Genomic DNA, 26,293 nt, shown 5'->3' with positions numbered 1-26,293 from the left:
CAAACTGTGTTCAATTAATTGCCTCTTCTGCTACAATAAACAGCAGTTATACTTATTATTGAGACTCAGAGAGCATGTTGACATGAATAGCTTAGCATATCTGTGTTATAATGAATGGGTTTGATTGATTGATTAAATTAATATTTTATAAAAAAATGTAGAAGTAGGCCTACCGTCAAAACAAAATAATTCACATGCAAGTAAAGGCATGGTGTTGCAGAGGCAAAAAAAGCACTGGTAGATACTTACTGCATGTTGTACCATATTATACACTGGTAGGTACTTACTGCATGCTCAGGGTGGAAGACAGAGCGCGGGCTTGTTGTTTCATTCTCATACTGCTGACAGAGAGGTAATAAACATATCGTACGGCATACTATAGCACGCCGTTTTTCATCATTTTTGAGGATTTGAAAAAAAATCAAAAATGCACTATATTCACACTATATTTCTAAAACTATGAAACATTTCAAAGATTCCTTTTCAGGCAAACATGTCCACCGTGATGAACCTAAGTAGGCTAGAATGGGGTTGGTAGGTTTACATACTTACACCTAGAAACCCCATTCCAACCTATATACATGTTTGCCTGATAAGGAATCTTTGAAATGTTTCATAGTTTTAGAAATATAAGGCTTATATTTATAAATGTCTCAAATTTGAAAGCCTTATATTTCTGAAACTATGAAACATTTCAAAGATTCCTTTTCAGGCAAACGTCATTGTTTATCTAGGCTACAGTACCAAGTCCGCCATACCACTCATGACCGAAATGATCATTTTTAAACAAAATGACACTAGGGGGGTTTAATAACAAAATGATAGATAATAGGCCTATGGTAGAATATGACATCAAAGCATTGAAGTAATATGTTGCTAACACCGTCCCATCCCACTTGTCCCACACAAGTGATACTTCTGTCCCTCAAATGGACAGTTTTTGATCTGGTCACCCTACACAAATACCTCTGTAAGATATAGTGGTTGCATCACTCAAAAAGGATAATAGAAATGACAACCATGAAAAACGACATACAAACAACATAGTATGTTATCGAAAACCATTTATCTCGTAGTTTATCGTCTACTCTAAAACTATGAAAAACAATGTTGTTTTTCATCATTTATTTTTATGGTCGAAAGCCATGAAAAACAACATACTATATGGCAGTGTTTCCCAACTTTTTTGTCCCAGGGCACACTTTTTTAAACCATGAAAGACAACATACCATATAGTATATGGTATGTATGTATGGTATTTTTTGCTTTTATCGCCTTTCTAAATGCAATGGGATATACACATTTTTATATTTGAATTTTGACTTGTGGTTTTGAAGGCCAGCACAGAAAATATGCTATACACTGAATCTGACATTTGTCAATACAATAAAACAAAGACACAAAGTAACATACTTTATTTTCCATATCAGCTTCCAGGTTTCCAGATACAAAATACAAAAAAGATTGATGCACTCTCAAAAGAGATACATACATCAGGTATAAAGTGTACAGCATGAACTCCTTTCTCAGTTTGTAACATTTCTTCTAGCAGATTCAGCTAGGCTGGTAACAGATTCATTTTACATTGATTAGTGCCGTTGTGAAAGTGCAGCCATCACAAACATTCTACCAAAGTAAATGTACAATCAGATTCAGTAGTTATTAATAACAGACAGAATTATTGATCAGCTAGCAGGGTTACTGCTAGTGGGAGGACTTTCAAGGGGCTACAAACCAGATGGGGCCTTCAGAGACAAGTTCATTCTTGGCTATGATGAGAGCTGTTCTCTTTATAGGAAAAGATCATTATGTCAAAATTCATACTAAAATCTGTCAGTTTAACCGTATGAAATCTGGTATAATATTCTGGGATAAACATTGTGCTAATTTCGGTGAAGAGATTTGGGGTAGATTTCTTGCATATTGTACCGTAGTGGGGCTTTCTGTAGTTGCGTTTGCAGTCTCTAGTTATGGTACGGTGGGGGGGAGTGGGGAAGAGGAGACAGTCTCTAGTTATGGTACGGTGGGGGGGAGTGGGGAAGAGGAGACAGTCTCTAGTTATGGTACGGTGGGGGGGGGGGGAGTGGGGAAGAGGAGACAGTCTCTAGTTATGGTACGGTGGGGGGGAGTGGGGAAGAGGAGACAGTCTCTAGTTATGGTACGGTGGGGGGGGGAGTGGGGAAGAGGAGACAGTCTCTAGTTATGGTACGGTGGGGGGGGAGTGGGGAAGAGGAGAGCCTAGCAGAAGGGTGAAATTAGCCATCTATCCCATTGGTCGTATAGGGCTAGTCTCCCATTGGCTTATAGGCTAGCCAATCATGAAAATCTCGCTACTACATGGCTACTAGAGATTTAAAAAAAAAAAGGAGAATTAGAGCCCTTGAGACCCCAAGTCAACCTATTTTTATGTATTTTTAAAAATTTAAAAATACATTGAAAGAATCATTTTGGTCTACTTTTAAATTCAGATTACATTATGGGTCACGGCCACCAATTTTTCTCCTGTCCTCATCAAAAGACTGTGGTGGTAACCACTAACCACGATTAAAAATATATATTTATTTAAAATAAAATCTTATCAGTTGATCAAATTAACAACAACCTTTCTATAAATGGCTACAGTGGCGGTTACAGTCAAAATGTTCATATGCATATACAGCTTTTCTTCTTTTTTTAACCCAGAAGTATTTGGGTCTTAAATAAGAAAATGTTTATAGCCTCTCCACCATCTAATCGCCTCATCCCATGATCACTGTTGCAGCATTATGGGAATGCATTTTATACAGTATTTTAATACATTGTTTATTTTATGTAATGATGTTTTTGTATCCTGACTGTCAGTGTGCCAAAGTCACATTTACATTTTATGTAAGATTCAATGTGAAGAAGAGACATCCTGGTTCCCTATCAATCAGGTGCGTAGGTAATGATATGGCAGAACATGTAGAAAGCAACAGACCCACACACTGCCACTTGTTCTTTCTCTTGAACCAGCGTGGCAGTGTGAGGGTCTGTTGCTTTCTACATAATTTTTTTAATTTTTATCTGTTTATCAGATCTTCAGTGGACAAGAAGAAATCAACAACTGGTAAGAAGGGAATATACAGGTACTCTACTACTATGTGGCTCTCTGTCCAAATTCTTGGTCAAACAGGTTCCTAAAACTGCAGTGTGTAACGCAACAGACAGACAAACACTGAAACACGTGTGTCCCTGAGTTCTCCTGTTGGCTTGCTGCCCAGTGACCTATACTAGTGTTTCAGTATTGATCTGAAACAGCTGTGGTGATGTTTACCCTCTGGAAGGGCTGTCATTTTGCTGTGGTGGCCACTGGTCAGGTCGTTCTTGCCAGACAGTGACCTTTGATGTTTATCATTCATCGGCTGAGTGAGAAAAGCAGGTGGCCGCACATCAGCATCTTATGTGCTGTGGTCGAGACAGATATAAACCGGTGTGACATTGTTGTGTTCTAAAAGTGACCTAATGTTAAGATTAGCATCATTGTTGTTTCTATCACTGGTGGTAGCGGTGTGACCGATTGATTGCTCAGATGTAATGGTTACTTTAATGACATCCAATGTCAACATTCATCTGGAGATGTTGAGCGAAGATTGTTCAAAAATATCAGATCCACAAGCTCACTGCACATCCCATGTAGGCCAACTATATATAAACAAATATATATCATTATTTATTTAGACCTATAGGGCTTAAGTGATTAATCAGTAATCATGGCCAAAACGGTCTGCTCTATTTGTTTCCCTGCAGGTGAGATTCAGGCTTGTGTCTTCCTTGGTTGTGGTTGGTGTGTGTGTGTCACACGAATAAAGCTGTGGTGGTAAGTCATGTCTGTATTTTTGTCCTGGAAGTATAAATTTAGCCGACGTAAACAGGCGTGTTGTTTTCTGACCACTGATGACCACTGATGACAGTCTCCCCGCGGCCAGCCTGACACACCGGTTCACTATTAGAGCCGCAGGTAATCTGTTTTTACCTCCTCAATGGGTGCAGACTTTCAAACAGCCCAGTGTTCACTGTAATCCCTGAATGGGTGACAATGGGCAAGGGATATCTATTGTTATACCAAGGCTCAAAATATTTGCACATCAACAGTGTTACATGTTGGGGTCTGTCACTGTACGCTGGCTCATTTCCTTGAACAATGCGCTTGTTTGTAGCTTGCGGTCGAAAAATAATCTAACCGTATGTTTGGTGACCAGGTGTCAAAAGAAGGTATTCACCTTTTGTTTTTATGTACAGACTGAATGTTGTCAGGAACCTTTTATAGGGCCAGACACCAACCAAGCAACATGCATTTGGAATGCAATGAAAAATAACATTTCAGGACTGAATTCAATATATGATGATGACACATTATGTTAAAGGCTTACATTATAACTATGTCATACAGCGTGCAAATAGGTGACACTGTAATCTATCTGTTATGTGATGCAGGTGGTCTTGGTTTACACAAGCTGAAGACATGTCTCATGCCATGAATAATTCTAATTGCTATCCCAGAAAGAAAAAATAATCTAATAATATAAGTCTGCTGTCACCCAGGCGGGGGCGAGGTTGCTTCTTCTTCTTACTGGTTGGTGTATGACGTATATCGAGCGCTGGCGCTTTGGCATGGATCATCATATGGAATGAATTCTGTACTGGCCATATATGGAGCGTGTCTTGAGTGTACATGATTTGATGAGGTCAGATCAACATATGGAATGTCAGAACAGGTCAGCTCCATATATGGAGATCTAAGGGTGACAGCCGTCTTGAGTGTATATGGTTTGATGAGGGCCCAGGTAGGGTCGGCCTTAATTTTCGGGCCTGTTGAGAACTTGCCGGGCGTTCCTGCACTAATAACTTTGGGGCAGGCCCGTCTAGAGTTTAAAAGGACAGGCATCAGTCAAAAGGGAGACATCAAAGAGGAAGGATGGATGGGGAAGGATCAACATATGGGATGTCAGAACAGGTCAGCTTCATATATGGAGATCTAAGGGTTTGAGGTTTGAGGTGAGATGTAGAGTTGCTGGCCAATATGGATGACATCAGGGATCTCCATATATGGCTTTATTTTGATGACATCACATGATGTCACGAGGCATGACCATATATGGGGCATGACCAACTGACTGGAAATGCACGATGGCATAGTTAACTGCCTTTAAAAAGTTGTCCAATGTGCATTTTATAATAATTTTAACTCTATGCTCTATTATAGTTATTCAATACCCTTCAACTATTGTAGTATTGGACAGTCTCTGTAACCAGTAGACTAACCTTCCACCCGTAATGTATCTCTCAGCGTTTCACTTCATGTTGCAAAGCCAACTACTGTTTGGGAGTTGTGCAATGCTTGTAAATCACTTGAATCACCTTGATCTAAATATGTGCAAAAAGAGGCTAGACTTGCCACTGAACGCCAAAAGATGGGACATAAGTCATGTTTCACTTGCAAACAAATCTAAAGATGTCTAGTGAGTGACATCTGAAAATAATTTATATAATTGTGGCATTGTGCATGGTTTGTTTATGTTGTAAATAATATTCTAAATAAAACAGACATTTAGCGAAAACACCACTTTCTGTCTACAAGCCTTTAAGAGTCTGAAGGCAGTGAAGGCCTATAAGTATAACCAACACTCAAAAACATTCTTTGCACATTAGCGTAAAAGAATTATAATGAATGTTTGTGACAACAAGCAGGCTCTGTTTAAACATGTCCTGTCCTGATTCTGATGGATAGGACAACAAAGCGATTTTGGTATGTGTGCGTCTGTGCGTGCACACATGTTCGCACTGCATGCGCACGCACGCACGCGTGCGTGTGTGTGTAACTCGTTAGGCAACATTTTGTAAGTCTCCAGCTGTCTATGGGCAAGAGGAATGTACAGCTTTCATTAAAGTAGCCAAAAGTAACTGCTTGATCCCCTGTTGTCTGGGATATATGGTCCCAATACCTAATATAAAATCCTCAGTGTTAATTTAGCTCCTCAGAGAGTGTACAAATGAAACCAAATGGACCCGTAGGAGTGTACGGGTCCATTTGTACACAGAGTTACAAATGGATAAATGAACAATGTGGATTTTACTGTGTAAATCATGACTTTTAAACAATTTCTGAATGTTGAATATTCTTCCACTGCACAGATCCCTATTTCCAGGTGCCAACTGAACTATCATATTATTATGTAAAATAAAGAAACAAACAAATACATAAATAGATATACAGTAAATTAAATAGATATAAACTATCTATTTGATGTATTGCATAATACATACAGGCTGCTCGATTTTCAGCTCCTTATTTGTCTATGCTGTGTACCCTATACATCTTGGTCTGTATTGTTGAAAGCATACAAGGAAGCATTCCATTCCACTACCTACTGCAATTGTTGCATTCATTTGACAAATAGACTTGAACTTGAACCGGAACATAAAAATGTAGGCTACAGACATCCATGTGCCATATGCTGCTGAGCAGACCTACATAGAGAATATAAATAGAGAGGAACCAAAAAACATCTTCTCTCAAATCCATATACAAAAGGAAAGGGAGTCATTTTGATAAACAATAAACCACTGGATCTGGATTAAATCAAGTTCTGAATATCCTGCCAGGAATATTGAGCAATGCAACTATTGGCCTACATTACAAACTAGTACTGCATTATCATATAAACAACAAAGAACCCGAAACAGGGCTAAGATTTGGTGCTTTTTTTACTCACAAGAATTCTAAACTTGTGGGGGCATTATTGATATTGATTGATCATACCATCCATCTCAATTTACATTATAAGCCTAAACTAGCTATAGATTATACCTGTATGCCATAATAATGTGAAAGTTGAAGAGAAATATATCAGTGACCAAGTGTTTGTTGTTACTTCTCACGATGTAAGCCAAAGGACGCTCATGCACACAACTTGTAATTAGGGCTGATGATTCCCATCTGTTGACATAGATGGACAAATGCAAGTCATCGGCTTGTGCTTGTAGAATCTTTGTTCACTTCAAAGCTGTATTGTATGTGGGTGGGTATAGTTCTGGGTACACACAGAGTTGTACCTTTAGTTGGTGAATCCATGGTCAAGGACAACTCATATTGCTGAAAATAAATTGCTCACGTTTCGTTTTGATGGCAGCTTTTTGTAGCTACTGTATGTCATGTCGGTTACATAGTTAATAATTAACCTTTTGCAAGCACCATATTTTTTACAGCATCGTTTAAGTAGACTATAGACCTGTCACCTACTTCTCTGAAACCTAGACAAAGAAAAGAAAATAATTAATAATTCAGATGCAACTTAATACAACCATATATAACTACATAAGATCACATAAATACCCTCACCATAACTATATCAAGATAAACAACACTTGAATTTAAGTGCCTATAATTTCAACGCCTAAAGTAGGCCTAAACAAAATATAACAATGGATGCAACATTTTCCATTTACATTGTTACAATTATTCTATTTGACGAGCACGCCCATGCACAGTAATGTAAACATATGGGTTTTTCTGAACTGCTGACCATAGCAGCACTCTTCACAGCATACTCTACTAGTATAGAGCCAACCTCCAAAGCAGAGAAGACATGGGACATTTTTCACAAAGAATGCAAAGAATGGACTTGCATCCTTGTGAAGAATATTCTCCTCAATTTAACTTGGGGAGAATGTTCTCTCAAGTTCATGAGCCCAGAGAATACAGTAGGTTGTAGGTTTGTAGGTTGAGACTAGTCTCAACCTACAAACGATCAGAGATTTCCACCTATCGATATGTCTGTTGTAGCGGTGTGAATATCATCAAACTCGGGCAAATTCTTACTTGCAATTAAAATAATTTAATTTCCTATACGGTTTAAAAATACCAAAAATAGGGGGAAATGGGGGTGGAACAATAGGTTGGCATCAGGTTGAGTTCAAACAAAATCTCATCTGAATGCAGGTGTCTCTGTCTGCCTAATAAGCATGCACAGATTGGGCTAAATCCCTGCACTAATTACAGGGATGTGCGAGTCGACAATAGTCATTGTAAAGTGCTTTAAACATTTAATTTCATTTTACACAACTATCTTCATCATCTGTGGACTTCCAAATCCAAAGAATCCTAGAACAGTGGCGAGAAAGGCCGCTAACAAACCTATGCCCGATGCTTTGGAAACCAGGCAGTGATATGTCTCGATATCACCACCCCAAATACCTTCAATTGGTTCTGCAATACAGTTTATTTTTATTTATTTATTAAAAAAATATATATCCCACGATTTTGTAACCCATTTTTCACCCCTGTGACAATTATCTAATGTGATCCTGGGCTCTACACACCCACGCCAACCTGGGGAGAGCAACGGACTTGAACTCATGCTTCCTTCATGCATGAGTGTCCAAGTCGCTCCTTTACACCTGACAGGGGGAGTTTCCCTGGTTGGACGTAGCACGTGGAAGGAACACGTTATTCCAACCAGTTCCTTTCCCCTCCATCAGGCGCCCCAGCTGGCCAGAGGGAGGCAGTTTAGTGACCAAGATTACTGCATGTTTTTTGTGAGGGTACCTACCCTATAACCTGGATCTGGCAGCGTCAGGTTACCTACCCTAGGGGACACGGGGAGAACATGCAAACTCCACACAGAAAGGCCCTTTCGCCAACCCCGCCTCGGGTATGGGCACTGATGACAGTTTCTTTTTTAAATGCTCCAATTAGTCCAATTGCATTTTTTTTAAACGCTCCAATTGTTTCCTCCCAGTTTTAGTAACAAAGGCTGGGAGATTGTCAATGGTCTCTATCCGCTAGGGGTCTCCCTGTCACTACAGTCACGTCCAGTGCAGCAGTGCTTACATTTTCAGGCCAGGATAACAAACATGAGAGAGAACACATACAAATAAGAGCAATTGGAAGTAATTCAATAAATAAATGATACAAAATAAAAAAGAACAGACTTGTCTTGTAACTGGGATGCTATAACATTGAAGCTGTTAAATGGGTTCTCTCTCCTGATTGGATGAAATTTCAGTCTATGATCCCCAGCTGAGAGGGATCAGGCCCTTAAGGGGCGGGCCTTAACATGGTTCTGTGTGTACATAACATGGGAGCTGCGTAAACAGGCAGCATTGTAGAGGTCCCATCTGCGGAGGATAGGTTTTTCTTTTATTGCCTATTTCTAGCCTTTTGGGCAACAAATATTTCTTTCCAACTTCAGCTACAGTGATAGCTAAGTTCGGAGAGGAGGAATAGGGTAGATCAGCTGTGCCTGTTTGTAGACACTTTGCATGCAGTGGTAGATCCTCGCGACTCAATAGCCTTTTACAAAAGGAGGAGAGAAAAAAACAGTATTGACCTAATTATTTTCGGAAAAAATTACAATGGATAACGCTGGACCTAAGAAGAGTTGTTGTGGTAGGTCGTCGCTTTTCATTCATGGAATGTCACGTTGCGTGTTTTGCAATTTGTTTATGTGCTGCAAAAAACATGGATGCCTGCCTGGCTATATAGACTGGGATAGGGTTTTATTTCCTACGTTTCCTTTACAGAGTCTACCAGAGACTTCTTCACATCAGCAAAGTTCCTTATTTACATGGGACATGCTCTATCGACATGGGTAAGTGAAATGATCATAATAGCCCTACATACATAACATAATAATGTAATAACAGGCTGCATTGTCATGACAGTGTAATGCCCTATGCCATATTTAACATGTTTTCCAAAAGGTAATTAATGTCTAGATTTCCACAAATAGCTCTCCACAACAATGTTAGGTTATCCTAGACAGAATGGGAGACTATCAGTTCATCCCTGCCGTGTTGTGTGTAACAATCCTTGAAAGCAGATATAGGGCCTTTATAATTTATTACATAGCAGTACTACTAACCAAGGATGCTGGGCCATATAAACATGATCAAACTGGAATAATTGAAAAACATTGAATGATATATATATATATTATGTGTTGTATATTTCCAGGGCGACAGAATGTGGAACTTTGCCGTAGCTGTGTTTCTTGTGGAACTGTACGGGAACAGTCTTTTACTCACGGCTGTGTATGGTCTGGTGGTGGCTGGTTCAGTGCTGTTGCTGGGGGCCATCATTGGGGATTGGGTGGACAAAAACGCCAGGCTCAAAGGTAGGCTTCATTTGTTGTAAAAAGAAAAAAGAATAGTGCACAAAAATGCACCCCATTCAACATGTCTACACATACAATGGCCAAAGTTATTCTCTAAGCCTCGTAGCCTTTAAAGACAGTCTCTTGTGGAATGCTTATCCAGAGGAATTTGGCATGGGTAGTATTAGATTAAGGGAGCAGAAAAGTGGGTCCAGCCATGCTGTTGGAAAAGCTCTAACGAACTCCTGTATCCTATTCCACACAGATATCTATTGTTTTTGGCCAATATTCTGTTCCTAATTCCTGTCCTCCTGTTTTCACAGTGGCCCGGACATCACTGGTCGTACAGAACTCCTGTGTCATTACATGTGGAATCCTTCTCATGGTCGTTTTCCAGTACAAAGAGCAGCTTGAGGCAATGTACAATGGATGGATTCTGGTAAGATCCCTTCAGCACACAGACCGCTGTTCTGTAAGCCAGTGTAAATTTGCAGTGAACGCATTTAGCCTACTTTTTAACACTACAGTATGTGCAACCCACTTGACCCCCAGTATGAATCGTTAGATTAGCGACCGCTGATATGGACTCCCACGTGAACGACCTTTATGACAGTGGAAACTAGGTTTACAGTTCAATTCAAGGGAATAGATTAAATGGAAGTATTATTCTTAAAAAAATTATGCACACTTCAAGTACACGCAATTGATTGGTTGTTATTGATCAGTTATATATTAATGTTTGTTTTGAGGAAACATGCCAATTTGTAGATATTTTTAATCTGCATATTGACCACATGTCACAGAGCAAAGCCATCTTCTCGTTGTTTTCCAGAATACTCTTTTTTTTTTTTTTTTTTTAAGATATTTTTTTTGCGGCTTACGCCTTTTATTGATTTTTGAAGGGACAGACAGTAGGCTGACAGGAAACGGGAGAGAGATGGGGGGATGACATGCAGTAAAGGCCGTGTCGGGTCCGGGAGTCGAACCCGCGGCACACTGCGACTGGATTACCAGTCCGGTGCCCAGACCGTTACGCTACGGCATGGGCCCAGAATACTCTTTATTTGGGAAAACACATTGTTACTGAGTTCTGTCCTTAGTATCTAAGGGCTTGTTAAACTATGATACTTGATTTGAATCAACAAGGACCTATTTGTCATTTATACAGGTACAAGCAGCAACATGTTGGTGGGATTAGGGATAGGTTCTGCAGAGACGTTGCTAACGCAAATATACAATGTAAAAATATAACAACATAACACTATAAGTTAACAAAACAACAGACTAATCATGTTTTCAGATAGCTGCTTTCAAAACCGATACCGTTACGGGGGTTATCTGTAACAGAGAAACAAACTGTGTGTTGAACTTCAGCAATGATCCAACTCTTCTCTTGTTCTCAGTGTTGGCTATGTGAGCGACGGGTTGAGGAGGCTGGTATTTGAGTGTTTGTGGAGGTGGGGGGGGGGGGGGGGGGGTTTGAAACAGGAGATTGAGACAGACAGACAGACAGACAGACAGACAGACAGACTGACAGACTGACAGACAGACACAGACAGAAATGACCTGGCCTGTGTTGATCCAGTTCCATTTGCTCTTCTGACCAAAGCAGCTGTTCCATAATGTACACACAGAACAACAAACACAAACAGTGAGCCAGTTTGTTAAAACAGTCACGTTACCCTGTGGTTGTAGAACACTGTTCTGTTGGTTGTTTCTAGACAAAATATGCTAATCTTTCTGGTCGTGCACTAGTAGAGCTTCAGCACTGAGGTCACATGTTGTGCATTACATGAAGCAGTCATGCTGGACCACTATCAACAGCTGTTTTTTTCTTCACACTTTTATTTATTTTTTCCTTTTTTCCTTGAGAATGACATTGATTTACTTTTTCACAGAATGTCATTGCTTTCCTTTCACGTAGAAGAACAGTGATATATTTCACGTTTTGTTAATGTACCGTACTACTGTATCTTCTATATTTTTGCATGAGGAAATGTCCTTGCAAACTTCAATCGTTATAGCTTTAAATCTCTCTGGCAGCATCTGAACCAGGCATGCTCATCAAATTAAAATGTGAAATGCTTCCTGTTTTTCAGACGACCTGCTATATCATGGTGATCACCATAGCCAACATCGCTAACTTGGCAAGCACGGCTATGTCCATCACCATCCAGAGGGACTGGGTGGTGGTGGTAGCTGGACAGGACAGTAGCAAGTTGGCAGGTCAGTCAGTCAGTCAGTCATTAACGCATGCGCACGCACGCACGCACGCACACGCACACACACACACACACACACACACACACACACACACACACACACTTTAATTGCTCATGATCGATTTAGGCCTCATGTGATTAGTCGTTAGTTCTGCTCAGTGGAACAAAGTCTGATATTATACTGGTATTTTAATATATCTTATGGTAAGGTTTTACCCTAACTGTTTAAAATCAGCTACGGGATTTCTCTAGCAGGGGTTGAAATGACATGACCTTTCTTGATTAAACCTGTACAAACTGCTCAATATACAAATACATGTTGCATTTCCAATTACTTCTAGTCCATTTCATTAACCTTTTCTGAAGAAGATCCCCAACCTCATTCCTTTGTCAAACAGACAGCTATAACCAGTGTTAACCAAGTGTTTTGTCACTTATATATTATGGTGAAAATTGAGCTAGTGTAGTAGATAGGGTTGTCACAATTATTACATAATCATCTAATCGCAATTATTCAAGATAATCGCAATTATTTGGTAAATAGTGTAAGATTTATATAGCGCTTTTATCCAAACCGCTTTACATAGATTGTGCATTACATTCACTCATTCATACAGCGATGGCGGTGGAAACCATGCAAGGCGCCAACCTGCATATCAGGAGCATTTTGTGGTTAAGAGTCTTGACACTTGCTTAATGACACTTCGACTCTAACTCTGGGGGAGCCCGGGATCGAACTGGGAACTTCACGGTTCCCCAATCAGCAGCTCTAACGGCAACTCTACCCCTGAGTCAAAAACCCTATGTTTTTGAGGGGCCATATATATGGGCTTAATATTGATGACATCAGGGATCTCCATCAGTGATGATGTCACGTGATGTCATGAGGCATGACCATATATGGTCATGGCAGTGGGGACGGACCAACCAAACAAACCAACTGACGGGAAATGCACGTTTTCACAGTAAATGCGACGTGCGGTCGCAATAAAATTAGATTTTATGGACTTTTGATATCAAAATACACAAAGATGGACATTTTCCCATTGTCACGAATATGCTCTAAAAGTGTGAAAAACGTATTTTTCATTTCCCTACGTCTTTAAATTGTGACAGCCCTACTAGTAGAGCAGCTCTTCCTGAAGACCAGTACTGTATCCATGAATTAAAGTTCTCAGTCACCACGACTGATTTCAGTCATTTGGATTCCATAGAAGCCACCGTGTCTTCTGTGAAAGCATGCTGTGCACCACAAATAGCTTCATTTTGCTTCATTCCATGGCATTGCCATATTTTGACCGCTTGCCCTCCCTTCCATTACGCCTTTCTCACAACAGACATGAACGCCACCGTCCGGATCATTGACCAGCTGACCAACATCCTGGCGCCAATGCTGGTGGGCCAGATCATGTCCTTCGGCTCTCACATCGCCGGCTGTGGTTTCATCGCCGGGTGGAACCTAGCGTCCATGTGCCTGGAGTATGCCCTGCTGTGGAATGTCTACCAGAAGACTCCAGCACTGGCCGTCAAAGCTGGCCAGAAAGACCACAGTCACGAGCTCAAACAGCTCAGTGCACAGAAAGGTAAGCACGAGAACTTTATTTATATAGTATGTCGCTTTATAACTGATATTGTGGCTGGATACATTTTAGCATTGTATTTTCCTTGAGCGAACTGGGGAAGAAAGGTTTTGAAAATGTATTATAATTCATTGGAGTAACAAAATATGAATTAGACATACTTAGTTTATATTGTCACTGTGGAAGTTTTTTGGACCATGATTTGTTGGCAGGCAAAAATGGTGAAGGTCATGTTTGAAAAGAAAACTATGTTTTCATAATAACAATCATGTCAGGAATCCTGTCGCATATTTTAAGGGCCTGCAGGCTTATAAAACGTGATTGATTGAACACTTTATTAGTCAGAAATATAAACAGTAAAGCACGTGGTACAGTCAAGGCTAAAAGGATAACACAAAATAGGAGACATCAAATTTCTCTTTTGGGTCACAGGCTAAAATGTTTGAGAACCACTGCTATAAGTTCCTCTCTAAACAGTTAAAAACACTGATGCTGCTTGATCAAATATCAACTGTGAACTGAGAATTCACAGCCTTGAAATCCGAATCCATGATTAGCCAGAACATAGAAGTTCACATTATGACAACAAGACAACTCTTATCTGAGTTCACCGAGCGATTGACATTGGACTGTTGCCTTGTACGACAGACCTGAAACAAATCCTCACTGACCCCATCACCCCCCTCCCTTTTTTCCTCCGCCACCCTTTTGTAGAGTTGGAGAACGGCCAGAGTCCTGAGGAGTCGTTCCAGCCTCTGATGAATGAGAGCTCTGCGGTGGCCAAGGCCGAGTCTCCCAAGGAGATGGGCTGCTGCTACCAGGTGTCTGAGCCTCTGCGTGTCTTGAAATCTGGCTGGGTGGCCTACTACAACCAGTCCATCTTCCTCGCCGGCATGTCCCTGGCCTTCCTCTACATGACAGTGTTGGGCTTCGACTGCATCACCACCGGCTATGCGTACACGCAGGGTCTCAACGGCTCCATGCTCAGCCTGCTCATGGGCGCCTCGGCCATCGCGGGCATCTTCGGCACCGTGGCGTTCACCTGGGTGCGCAAGAAGTGTGGACTAATTCGCACCGGCTTCTTCTCTGGCATCGCCCAGTTGCTCTGCCTCTTGATGTGCGTGGGGTCCGTCTTTGCTTACGGAAGCCCCTTCAATCTCAGAAAGTATGACTTGTCGCACCTGTTCCCCGCCAAGACCCTGCTCGACATTCTGAATGTTAATGCCACTGATGCGGAGGTGCCCACCACGGCAATGCCATCCATCCAATTCCAACTGCATCCACCCAACTACCTGTCTGTCAGTCTGCTGTTTGCTGGGGTCATTGCTGCTAGAGTTGGTGAGTAATGTTACCGCTTACAGGCGACAAAAGAGAACACCTACCGAAACTGTATAGAAACAAAGTATCAATATTAAGTTCCGCATTAACCCACAGAAATGTGGTGAGTTGCAAAATAAAGCAAAAGAATCGAATCAAGAATGATTATGATGAACAAAATGTAACAGCAACATGCAATAATTGTACTAGGTTGTATTAATCTTGATATTTCAGCACACAATGAAATGCTTGACATGCATTTGATGTTTGTATAACTTTAATGCATCTTACAAAAACAACAACAAATACAATATACACGGGTTCGAGTCCCAATCTTCCCCCATCTCTCTCCCTGTTTCCTATCTACCTACTGTAGATCTATGAATAAAGGCAAAAAAGCCCCCAAAAATATAAAGAAAAATAATATTTTAAGGTTAGTTAGCACAACATAAATTAAAAACAAATGTATAAATGAAACCAGTAAAAGTGCAATAATAAGTTATAATAAAATACAGTCACATTGTAGTTTGGCATAGAAATATTATATTTTCTTCAGTTGGCAGATGACAGATTGCCTCCTTTATTGGTGTACCTCGGGCGGCAGTGGCCTCAGGGGTAGAGTGACCGGATAGGAACCGCAATGTTCCCAGTTCAAACCCGCGCTCCCCCAGAGTTAGTGTCGAAGTGTCCTTGAGCAAGAGTCTGAACCCCTAATTGCTCCCGATGTGCAGGTTGGTGCCTTGTATGGTTTCCTCCGGCATCGGTGTGTGAATGGGTTAATGTAATGCACAAACTCTGTAAAGCGCCTTGGATAAAGGCGCTATATAAATGCACCATTTACCTCAGCTTCTTCCATAAGCTTATAAAAGGTATATTTTATGACGATGACTTCCTAAAAGTATCCCAAACTAGAAAATGCAGTCCATAGGTTGAAGGTTTACTCTAGTCAGCGGCATTAACAGGAAGGACTCTCCGGATCTGAAATGAATGTCAAAGCAATATTGGCAACCTTTGACAGCAATAACATTGGCTGATAATTATCAACTGATTGCTGTATGGAGCCGTATGCTCCGCTTACAGTTGTTTTTATGTGGCAGTAAAAATACCATTAAAACAGTCGACTGTTGAACCCTCTAAACAAATGTTGACCTCGCACTCACTTTCTGCTCTGCAGGTCTGTGGTCCTTTGACCTGACTGTGACCCAGCTCATCCAAGAGAATGTGATCGAATCGGAGCGCGGGGTGATCAACGGTGTCCAGAATTCCATGAACTACCTCCTGGACCTACTGCACTTCATCATGGTGATTATGGCCCCCAAACCAGAGACCTTTGGCCTTCTGGTGATCATCTCCGTCTCCTTCGTGGCCATGGGCCACCTCATGTACTTTAGGTTTGCATTCAAGACCCTGGGCAACCGCCTCTTCCTCTGCTGCTCGCCAGAGCAGAAGGCAGAGGCAGTGGACAGCCCCTCACTTCCTGCTGCTGCTGTGTAACCGCCATTAAAGAGACTGTCCCATGGTACATATATCTCAGAAGCCTATCCCTCACACCTGCTCCTGCTCTGTCCGTCTAACTAACATGCTTGCTTGCTAGCCATCAGGAAACTAATGCTACGAATGTAAGCCAGGTCTAATGGAGCTGTTTTTCTAACTGTTGATGCATGAATAACCATTAGCAGAGGGAGGTGAGTAAGTTGCTTACTTACCATCAGAGAAAACTAACCCATTCTAGATTAGAATAGGTCGCAGCTTGGATAAGCTCTCTCTCTTACCCTGGCGCATAGGGTAAGGGAGTTCAAAACTCAGCACCCCTCTGCCATAGGCCTGCAGGCTATGGCCGAGTTGGGGACCTCAGCCACGGTTTAAGAAACCAGGGGAAAAGGCACTGTAAAATAGATAATCTCCTCAAGGCCTTGACCTGGCTGTATGTTTTTTTTACATGGTGCATCAGTTTAAGAAAAGGCTAAATGGGAGAGAAATAGCGCAGATATTTTGAGCATGCTTGGTGGCTTGAGTACAGAGGAACAGTCACTGCAGATCTCATAAAGCAGATCATTCCTCTGTTTAGTGTTTTAACATTTAACTTATATCTGGTTCTCAGTCATTATATTGGTGCTGTAGCTTTTTCTAGTCGCCATTTCGTCTCTGATAGCCAAGTGTTGCTTTTGGTCAGCTTCAGCAAATGATTGTAGAGTTGGTGGCTTCCTTCAGGGGGTTTAATGCTCTTGCTCATTTAACCAAACACATAGCTGGGATCAATGCTCTTTAATACATGGTTAAAAGGGTTATGCAAACTATTTATTCAGGAAATGGTGGGTTGTTGTTTGTTTTTCCTTTTGTTTTAGTTTTTTCTTTAAATGTATCATCAGTATTGTCTCGGTTGTGCCATAACAGACAGAAATGCATCCACATCCACAAGGTTCTCAGCTCTCTAAGTACCAAAGTGGAAGTCATTTTATGGCAAGAAAGGAAGTGAGGGAAGACCAATTATCTATATAAACTAAGCATTCCAAATACACTTTTTTAATGTCACTTGTGTGAGTTCTCTAAAGCCTAAAACAGCGACACTTTGTGCAGTTAGGCACTTTTGTAAACCCCATAGTGCACCTAAATATTTTCAGCATACTGTTGAGATTGTATATTGTTTCTTTTTACTAGTAGTTTACAATGTGACTGTTGTGTCGCCAATAGAGTTGTGTGTTTTAGTTCTAATCATGATTGTTGTTACACAGGCACTTTAAGAGATTGATATATATCCATGAACCCACTAGATCAGTTATATTGTTAACATTTCCCCCCATTTTTTATTTTTTGCACACGGCTGAAATCCTCTTGCACAATCGTTTCCCCTCCCAGTCTTAGGTTACCTTGCAGTCTGTTCCAGTCACTTGACAGTTCAAAAACAAGGCACATAGCTAAAATGTTTGACACCATGCTCTCACATGGGAAAAAGTACCTTTTCCTGTGCACAAACTTGAATAGCCCCCCACCCTCTCTCTCTCTCACTGTTGCGACCTCAAATAACCCATCTCCAGTTATACCGCCCAGTCAGCAATCCTTAAACTGTCTCAGTTTACCACTTCTGCCTGCCAACAATTCCTACACCAGTGCTTTTTTGCTCATCTAGTATTATTGGTGTTTATGCTGTAACTTCCAACTTCTGTTGAAAGTACATTCTGAAGTGTGGCTACTTTTCAGTCAACTTTCTGAGACATTGGTGTAACGCCTAATTTATCTGTGATCAGTGATGGTGTTACTTGCTGATAAGCAACAGTTTACAAGCTAACTTTCGACAAGAAGAGACACAGTTGCACAATGGAGTATAGAGGGTATGCCCATGCATAAAGTGAGTGGCAAATCGAGTTGAATGTTGTTTAACGTTGTTTAATGCAATCAGATTCTGTTTGGATGTACATTGGCTGTCAAGGCCAGATATTAGTTTTTTCCACTCAGTAGACGTTCCCGCATAACCGTTCCCACATACCCTCTATACAGATTGTTCTATTTAGAGAAAGACATGCAAGGACTCAAGAGCAATTTGGCAGAAACGTTCATATTTGTCATGTAAATATTTCATTATGGCTCTCTCGCAATTCAGTTTTATGGATATAGACTGTAATGTCTTGATAAGCTATTATTGTTATTATAACAGCCGGACATAAGTGTGCTGACTTCCTTCATGTCTGTAAATAAGTTCATCAAAGTGAAGTAAAGGGAGCAAATTCCCAAATATTTACAAACGTAGCAGCAGCACCTCTATCTCAAAAGCTCTGACCTATAAACACAGTTTCTGAAGCCTTATACTCTTGAATTTGCCTTGACAGCTGTTTTGTGCATGCACACACGCACAGCACACACACACACACACACACACACACACACACACACACACACACACACACACACACACACACACACACACACACAGTCACACACACACACACACTAGGTTATTAGTCCACCTCCACCACACTCTTGAAAGCCCTTCGCCAGTCTATAACTTTGATGGGTAGGAGCAAAAATATTAGGTTTGGAAACGGAGGCAGAACAGATGTGGAGTACAGTAGGACCATTCAGTCAGCCTGTTGGGAGGTGGTGGTTGAGTCAGATGTGTGGAGGTGTCCTGCACAATTATGGTCCTCCACAACGGCACGGCTCGGCTTTCATTCTAGGGGTATGGCCTGCAGTGGTGGAAAGTAACTAAGTTCATTTACTTAAGTGCTATACTTAAGTAAAATGTTGAGGCATTTGTACTTTACTGGAGTATTTCCAATACTTTTACTTCTACATCTCAGAGGCAAATATTGTACTTTTACTCCACTACATTTATTTTAGAATTTGAGTTACTAGTTACATGATTATTATTACAAAACATACAGTAACCACTTCAGCCCTATACATGTTATGTTGCGGCCATTTGGAAATCTAATCTATCCAATCTACAAGCTCAATGCATGCTATTTTCAAAAGATTGTTATACATTTGAAAACTTGAAATGGAAAATTAGAAATGTAGTACTTTTTACATTTGGTACTTTAGGTATATTTTAATGCCAATACTTTTGTACTTTTACTCTAGTACATTTTGAATTATTTTCCACCACTGATGGCCTGCACAAAGCCACTGATCTGCCATTTGTCACAATGCTGATACAGGGATATTTCTAAGTACATGGCCATATATGTAATATTAGCTATTCTTCCATTCAAACAAATTGTCAGTCAGTATAAACAGAAAATACATAAACAGTATGTACATATTTTGTGTGCTGTTGTCAGATTATCCTTTTCTTGTCTGGAAATAATGGAATTTTCTTTTCTTTCTTTTTTTACATTGTTTTTTTTATATACCTAGTGTTAACATTTTGTTTTTAATTGAGGTTTTCTATTCGATTTGTTTGTGAAATTGTTTTCTCTGCCTCCTGTATACAAAGCAATCCTCTTTCAATAGGCTTGTAATTTTGAGCACAAAGATGCATATGTATCATGCTTATATGTAGATATCGCCAGTGTTATTGTATAATTAATTAGTTAAGTAGACAAAGACAAAATCAGCGAATAATCAAAGCTTGTAGTACTGAGAGTCAATTGATTTGAACAAACAATCGCACTCCATTGAAGATGAGGATGTTTATTACGGCTTGTATTGCATGAGGTCAATTCAATAAAGAAAACCATATCAACAGTGTTTCCCATGATGCCTGATTGTAAATATATAATTTATTAATTTTATATATCTATAAAGTGCAATAGATTAAATGATCCATTGTTTGTTAAATACAGCATTTCTCAACCTTTTTGGGTGTTAAATACAGCATTTCTCAACCTTTTTGGGGCCAGTTCTCCTATCCAATATCCAGGTCCCTTATCGCCCCACACACCCAATTCAAATTGGTATTTTTTTTGTATTGTGATGCTTATATAATTTAGTTAGTGATTATTATGCAATCATTAGCCTACTTCCCAGGGAGAGAAAAAAAGGCTGTTACGATAATCATGTCAGTATCATGTCAGTTTCATGTCAGTGTCATGGTCAGTACCATGGTCAGTGTCATAGTCAGTATCATGGTCAGTGTCATGGTCAGTATCATGTCAGTGTCATGGTCAGTACCATGTCAGTCAGTATCATGGTCAGTATCATGTCAGTGTCATAGTCAGTATCATGGTCAGTGTCATGGTCAGTACCATGGTCAGTATCATGTCAGTGTCATGGTCAGTATCATGTCAGTGTCATAGTCAGTATCATGGTCAGTGTCATGGTCAGTACCATGGTCAGTATCATGTCAGTGTCATAGTCAGTATCATGGTCAGTATCATGTCAGTGTCATAGTCAGTATCATGGTCAGTATCATGTCAGTGTCATAGTCAGTGTCATAGTCAGTATCATGGTCAGTATCATGTCAGTATCATGTCAGTTTCATGTCAGTGTCATGGTCAGTACCATGGTCAGTGTCATAGTCAGTATCATGGTCAGTGTCATGGTCAGTATCATGTCAGTGTCATGGTCAGTACCATGTCAGTCAGTATCATGGTCAGTATCATGTCAGTGTCATAGTCAGTATCATGGTCAGTGTCATGGTCAGTACCATGGTCAGTATCATGTCAGTGTCATGGTCAGTATCATGTCAGTGTCATAGTCAGTATCATGGTCAGTGTCATGGTCAGTACCATGGTCAGTATCATGTCAGTGTCATAGTCAGTATCATGGTCAGTATCATGTCAGTGTCATAGTCAGTATCATGGTCAGTATCATGTCAGTGTCATAGTCAGTGTCATAGTCAGTATCATGGTCAGTATCATGGTCAGTATCATGTCAGTGTCATAGTCAGTATCATGGTCAGTATCATGTCAGTGTCATAGTCAGTATCATGGTCAGTGTCATGGTCAGTATCATGTCAGTGTCATGGTCAGTATCATGTCAGTGTCATAATCAGTATCATGGTCAGTGTCATGGTCAGTATCATGTCAGTGTCATAATCAGTATCATGGTCAGTGTCATGGTCAGTCTGAACTCAGCATCATGCCCCTCCAAGAGCACCTCAGTGCCACCCTTTAATAAACAATGCTTCCAGTGCCCCCCCCCCCCCCCAAAAAAAACTTCTCTGCATGCACCTGGGGGGCTGTATCGCCCCCAATTGAGTATGCCCCCTGCTACCCCTGAACCACTGCTACCCCTAAACCACTGCTGCCCTAGTTTACAAATGGGAGGGCAATACAGCCCCCCATTTGTAAACTAGGGCAGCAGTGGTTCAGGGGTAGAGTGTCCTCTTTCCCAGTTCAAACCATACTGTCCATGCCCAACAGAAACAAACTCTTCAATGTTACCATTGGACTTCCTACACCCACACTCTCTGACATGAACAATAAGGCCATCACACGGTTAGCACTTTCAATATCAAATGACACTGACCATCCCCTGTATCGCTATTTTAACCTCATGCCATCTGGAAAAATATCTGTTTCAGTAGGAGATTTGTCCATCAAATGTGATCAGCCATCGCAGCATTAAACAAACTGCCCCACCGATAGGATGGTTCTGTATACATTGGGGACCTCACGCTTTTGTATATTGTCTTGGTGTTATGTGCCATGTGTTGATGTGGGTCCTGTGAACAGACCTGTGAAGATGAATATCCTTCGGGACAATAAAGATTTTTGCGACCGCAAGTTGCATTTACTATGAAATCTTTGGTTGGTCACCCCAGCCATGACCTATGGTCATGTCTCGTGACATCATGTGACATCATCAGGGATGGAGATCCCTGATGTCATCAATATTGGCCAGCAACTCTACATCTGATCTAAAACCCTTAGATCTCCATATATGGAGCTGTCTGTTCTGACATTCCATTCCTTTGCCATCCATCCATCTTCTTCGATGTCTCCCTTCTGACTGATACTTGTCCATTTAAACTCTAGACAGGCCTGCCCCAAAGTTATTAGTGCAGTTCAACAGGCCCGGAAATTAAGGCCCTGTACCCCGCTGCCACCGTTAATCTCCATATATGGAGCTGACCTGTTCTGACATTCCATATGTTGATCTGACCTCATCAAACCCTGTACACTCAAGACACGCTCCATATATAGTATGGCCAGTACAGAATTAATTCCATATGTTGCTCTGAGCCACGGTCAGCCACCATGCCAAAGCGCCAGAGCTCACCCAGTAGTCTTCTGTCACCCAGGCGGATGCGTGCACACAACCTCGGCGTCTTACTGGTTATTATCCCTCAGAGGTATAGTGTCGAAGTGTTCTGGAGCAAGATGCTTGAACCCATAATGTGCTCCCAATGAGAAGGTTGGTGCCTTACATCAGGGATTTTCAACAGGTGGTCCGTGGACCACTGGTGGTCCGTGAAGGTATTGCATGTGGTCCCTGACCATGCATTTAGTATTGCAGCAAAGTGAAGATTTTGTATTTTCTTTCACGGAACAATGCAATACTTTTGGCGGACGTGGAAGTGCATAAATGTTATCAGTTACTGGGAAGTCTGAAGAAATTCCACAGAAAAGGGAGTTTATCAGCTTACCTGATTGAGTCATCATTATTAGGAAATGTGCCCATTTGTCTGCTCTATCAGTACTGTATCAGTTAACCTGAGTTTAATGGGAGGATGGATAAAGTAAGAAGTGTAACCGTGGGATAGGAATAGATCAGTGGTTCTCAAAAGATATATCTTTATCTCGTATATTTCAGTTAAATAATGCCATGGCTTGATACAATTTGTTGCACGTAGTATCTTTTTATTAGCTATTAATTCAAATATTTTCTTACATTTGATGTTTAATTTCAATCTTTTTATTAGATATCGATTCAAATATTTTCTTACATTTGATGTTTAAAACATTTTCCCATGGACCACCTGCAGGCATATTATGCCATGGACCACTAGTAGTCCGTGGATCATCTGGTAAGAAACAGTGGTATGTATATATTGCATTGCATTAGCATGTGTTATGAAGGCGCTAAGCTTAGCCCATATACCCTCCCAACACAACAGTGGTCCCTAGCTTGATTCTTAGTCAGGGTGGTGGTCCCTGGTTCACAATAAGTTGAAAACCCCTGCCTTACATGGTTTCCTCTAATGTAATGCACAATCTACAGTATATAAAGCGCCTTGGATAAAGGTGCTATATCAATGCACCATTTAACTCTGACGTATAAGGGTTAGTTTTCTTTCAGTGCTGAGTGAACTGTCCCCTCATTTTAAGAAATATGGAGAGGGGCGGTCTTGTGAAAAGCCTATCTGAGGGGTTTCGTCGCCTCTGCCTGAGACTTATAGCCGCCTGTGAAGGGTGAAGGTCACATTCCACCCTGAGGGTTAGCTGGTAATTTCCCCCGGAATCCCTTTTCTCAACCAGCCAGAGTTAAACAGACTGACTCTAAGCTGAGCTGGGTGATCTGAATTTAGCTTACTGAAAAATATTTCTCTCAGGCAACAGAGAGGATTGCTAGTAGTGACCCACAGCACTCGGCTCAGCCTTGTGGCTGTGAGTCACCACTTGACTTTCTATTCAGACTCCCGACTAGGTTCGGCATGAGTTTGGTGCTACTGTTTCTCAACATAAAATTATTTAAACATTGATGCAGGGAGTGTCAGTGCCGTAGCTGTTGTGTGTCTGTAACTCCTCATCCTGTGACAGGATGGTCTGCAGAAGGTCTACCTCATCAAGTGATGTACACGTACTGTATAACAATACTGGGAATAAAGAATCAAGTTTATGTTAGCATGTTCTGCAATACAATATACTGTCTACAAGATAATAATACTGGACGGTAATGAAATAAAACCTGGGAATAATAAGTTCACAGCCATTGCACAAGCCTCTCCTCATCTCAAAGGAGAATCGCATGCACGAGCATGTACTGTAAGAGAGAGAAGGCCACTTAGTCAGAGTCCAATGTCTACATAAATGAACTAGGGCTCGAGATAAGTGCGCGCACTGGAGATAAGATCCTATTCATGCACATGATTTCAAACACTTTTGAAACACTGAACGCTCATTTGGAAATGGACTTTTCTCTCAAGCTGAATTCAGCACGCTTTATAGTAGTTACACAGTACTGTGCAGAGTACAGTGTCTTTAAGGCTTTTACAATCAGTAAAATTATAATCAATTCGTAGAAGCTGTACTTTCCAGGCACACTTGGCTTCATGATTGACCTTAGTGTTAGCATACTGAATGAGCTGAATGAGCCATACAGCTGCTTTCGGGCCAAATATGAATCCTAAACACATGGACGAAGAGCAAAATGTAAACATGATTGCACCAATAACAAGTAGTATTGCATTATTAGATGTGGCTCTACTGGAGGCTATCTATAAGAGGCTGAGTCTGTCTGTGTGTGTCCGTGTCCAGTGCAGTGCTAATCCCACAAACTGATGCACACTAGCAGTAGGTCAAAGAAGTGCGTCCACTGATTTTTCTCTTTTTGTTTTTGAAATACTTGCAATAGAAGTCAGTGGGGCTTGGATAAGGTTGAAACCTTCTCCTTTGACATATGGATCATACCTGAGGCTGGCACATCAAGTCCAAGATCCACATATTATTTGCCCTTGCCTTATTGTCTTTGCGAGAGGTACGTTGGCCAGGACCCTCTCCATTAAATGCCTGGCAAAGACTAAATTTTAAATTGCAGAAGGATTATTCTATATTTGTTCCATCCATAACAGATTTATGGTGTGCGACACACTGATATAGACAAGACAATAAAATGTCGACTCGATAGTTTTGAGTGACTCAGTATTCCACTGCAAGTTTTAAGGTCACAGCTTTGAGGATTTTTGTCACATGACTAGCAACGGGCTGCATTTTTTATCTTAATTTAATCAGTGAGAGTAATTGACACAAACAAGTGAAAAATGCTGAATGGTTATGACTTTTGTTTAAAAAGGAAGCCTAGTATGGATTTCAAGGTTCTCAGTTACTGAACAGTAAGTAACAGTAAGCCAACTTCTGTACATGTATTACCCACCTTATGCTCTGCTCTTTCATCACTCTATAGATAGGTGAAGTGCAATCAGTATCAAGGCCACATTTTACAACTAATTTGAGCTCTGTAGTATTCACAATCTCATTTCTGTACTTGTATACATGTCCCCCAAGCATCACATTCAGATACTGGTCTAGACTAGAGGATTCATTTTGAGTTCTCAATTTGTAGAACAAAAACGTCTCAAGCCCTACTTTTACAAGCAATTTACACAGGTAGTGTTGATATCTCATTTGATAGTTCTCATTACAGCGGCAGACAACGCACCAAGACATGTCTTGATGTATATTAGGGATACATTTGTAACTTGCGCGTTTATACTTTTTCCTGCCATCGTTTAATAAATGACCAGATCATTCAATAAAGATGCATCAACTTCAGATACTGGTCTACTCTCCTGTTTCTGTAGCATGAGGCAGCTTGATGTACAAGTTCCCCCCTAGACATGATGTACAAGTAAACCCCCTGGACATTACGCTATTATGTCTCAGGCACTTACCCCAATCCAACCCTTGCAGGGCACTGGGTCTTTGGTAGGACCCAGCCAGGGATCGAACCCCGACCC

At 40.9% G+C, this 26,293-nt stretch overlaps 1 protein-coding gene across 1 annotated transcript; it reads left to right on the top strand.

The window, feature by feature from the left end:
* The first annotated feature begins 9,106 nt into the window (after positions 1–9,106).
* On the top strand, positions 9,107–20,436 carry slc40a1 (solute carrier family 40 member 1). Its single transcript, XM_083776354.1, has 8 exons — positions 9,107–9,409; positions 9,544–9,611; positions 9,977–10,136; positions 10,439–10,554; positions 12,215–12,341; positions 13,675–13,920; positions 14,632–15,255; positions 16,409–20,436. Exons 1-8 carry the CDS (start codon positions 9,376–9,378, stop codon positions 16,726–16,728), a joined length of 1,695 nt encoding a protein of 564 aa, XP_083632480.1. The 5' UTR covers positions 9,107–9,375; the 3' UTR covers positions 16,729–20,436.
* Positions 20,437–26,293: the final 5,857 nt, after the last annotated feature.

Source organism: Protomyctophum parallelum (genome assembly GCF_964188405.1).
Source record: "Protomyctophum parallelum genome assembly, chromosome: 11".
Classification (NCBI taxonomy): Eukaryota; Metazoa; Chordata; class Actinopteri; order Myctophiformes; family Myctophidae; genus Protomyctophum; species Protomyctophum parallelum.
Note: the sequence above shows the minus strand (reverse complement) of the source record. Positions and strands in the feature narration are given on the sequence as shown.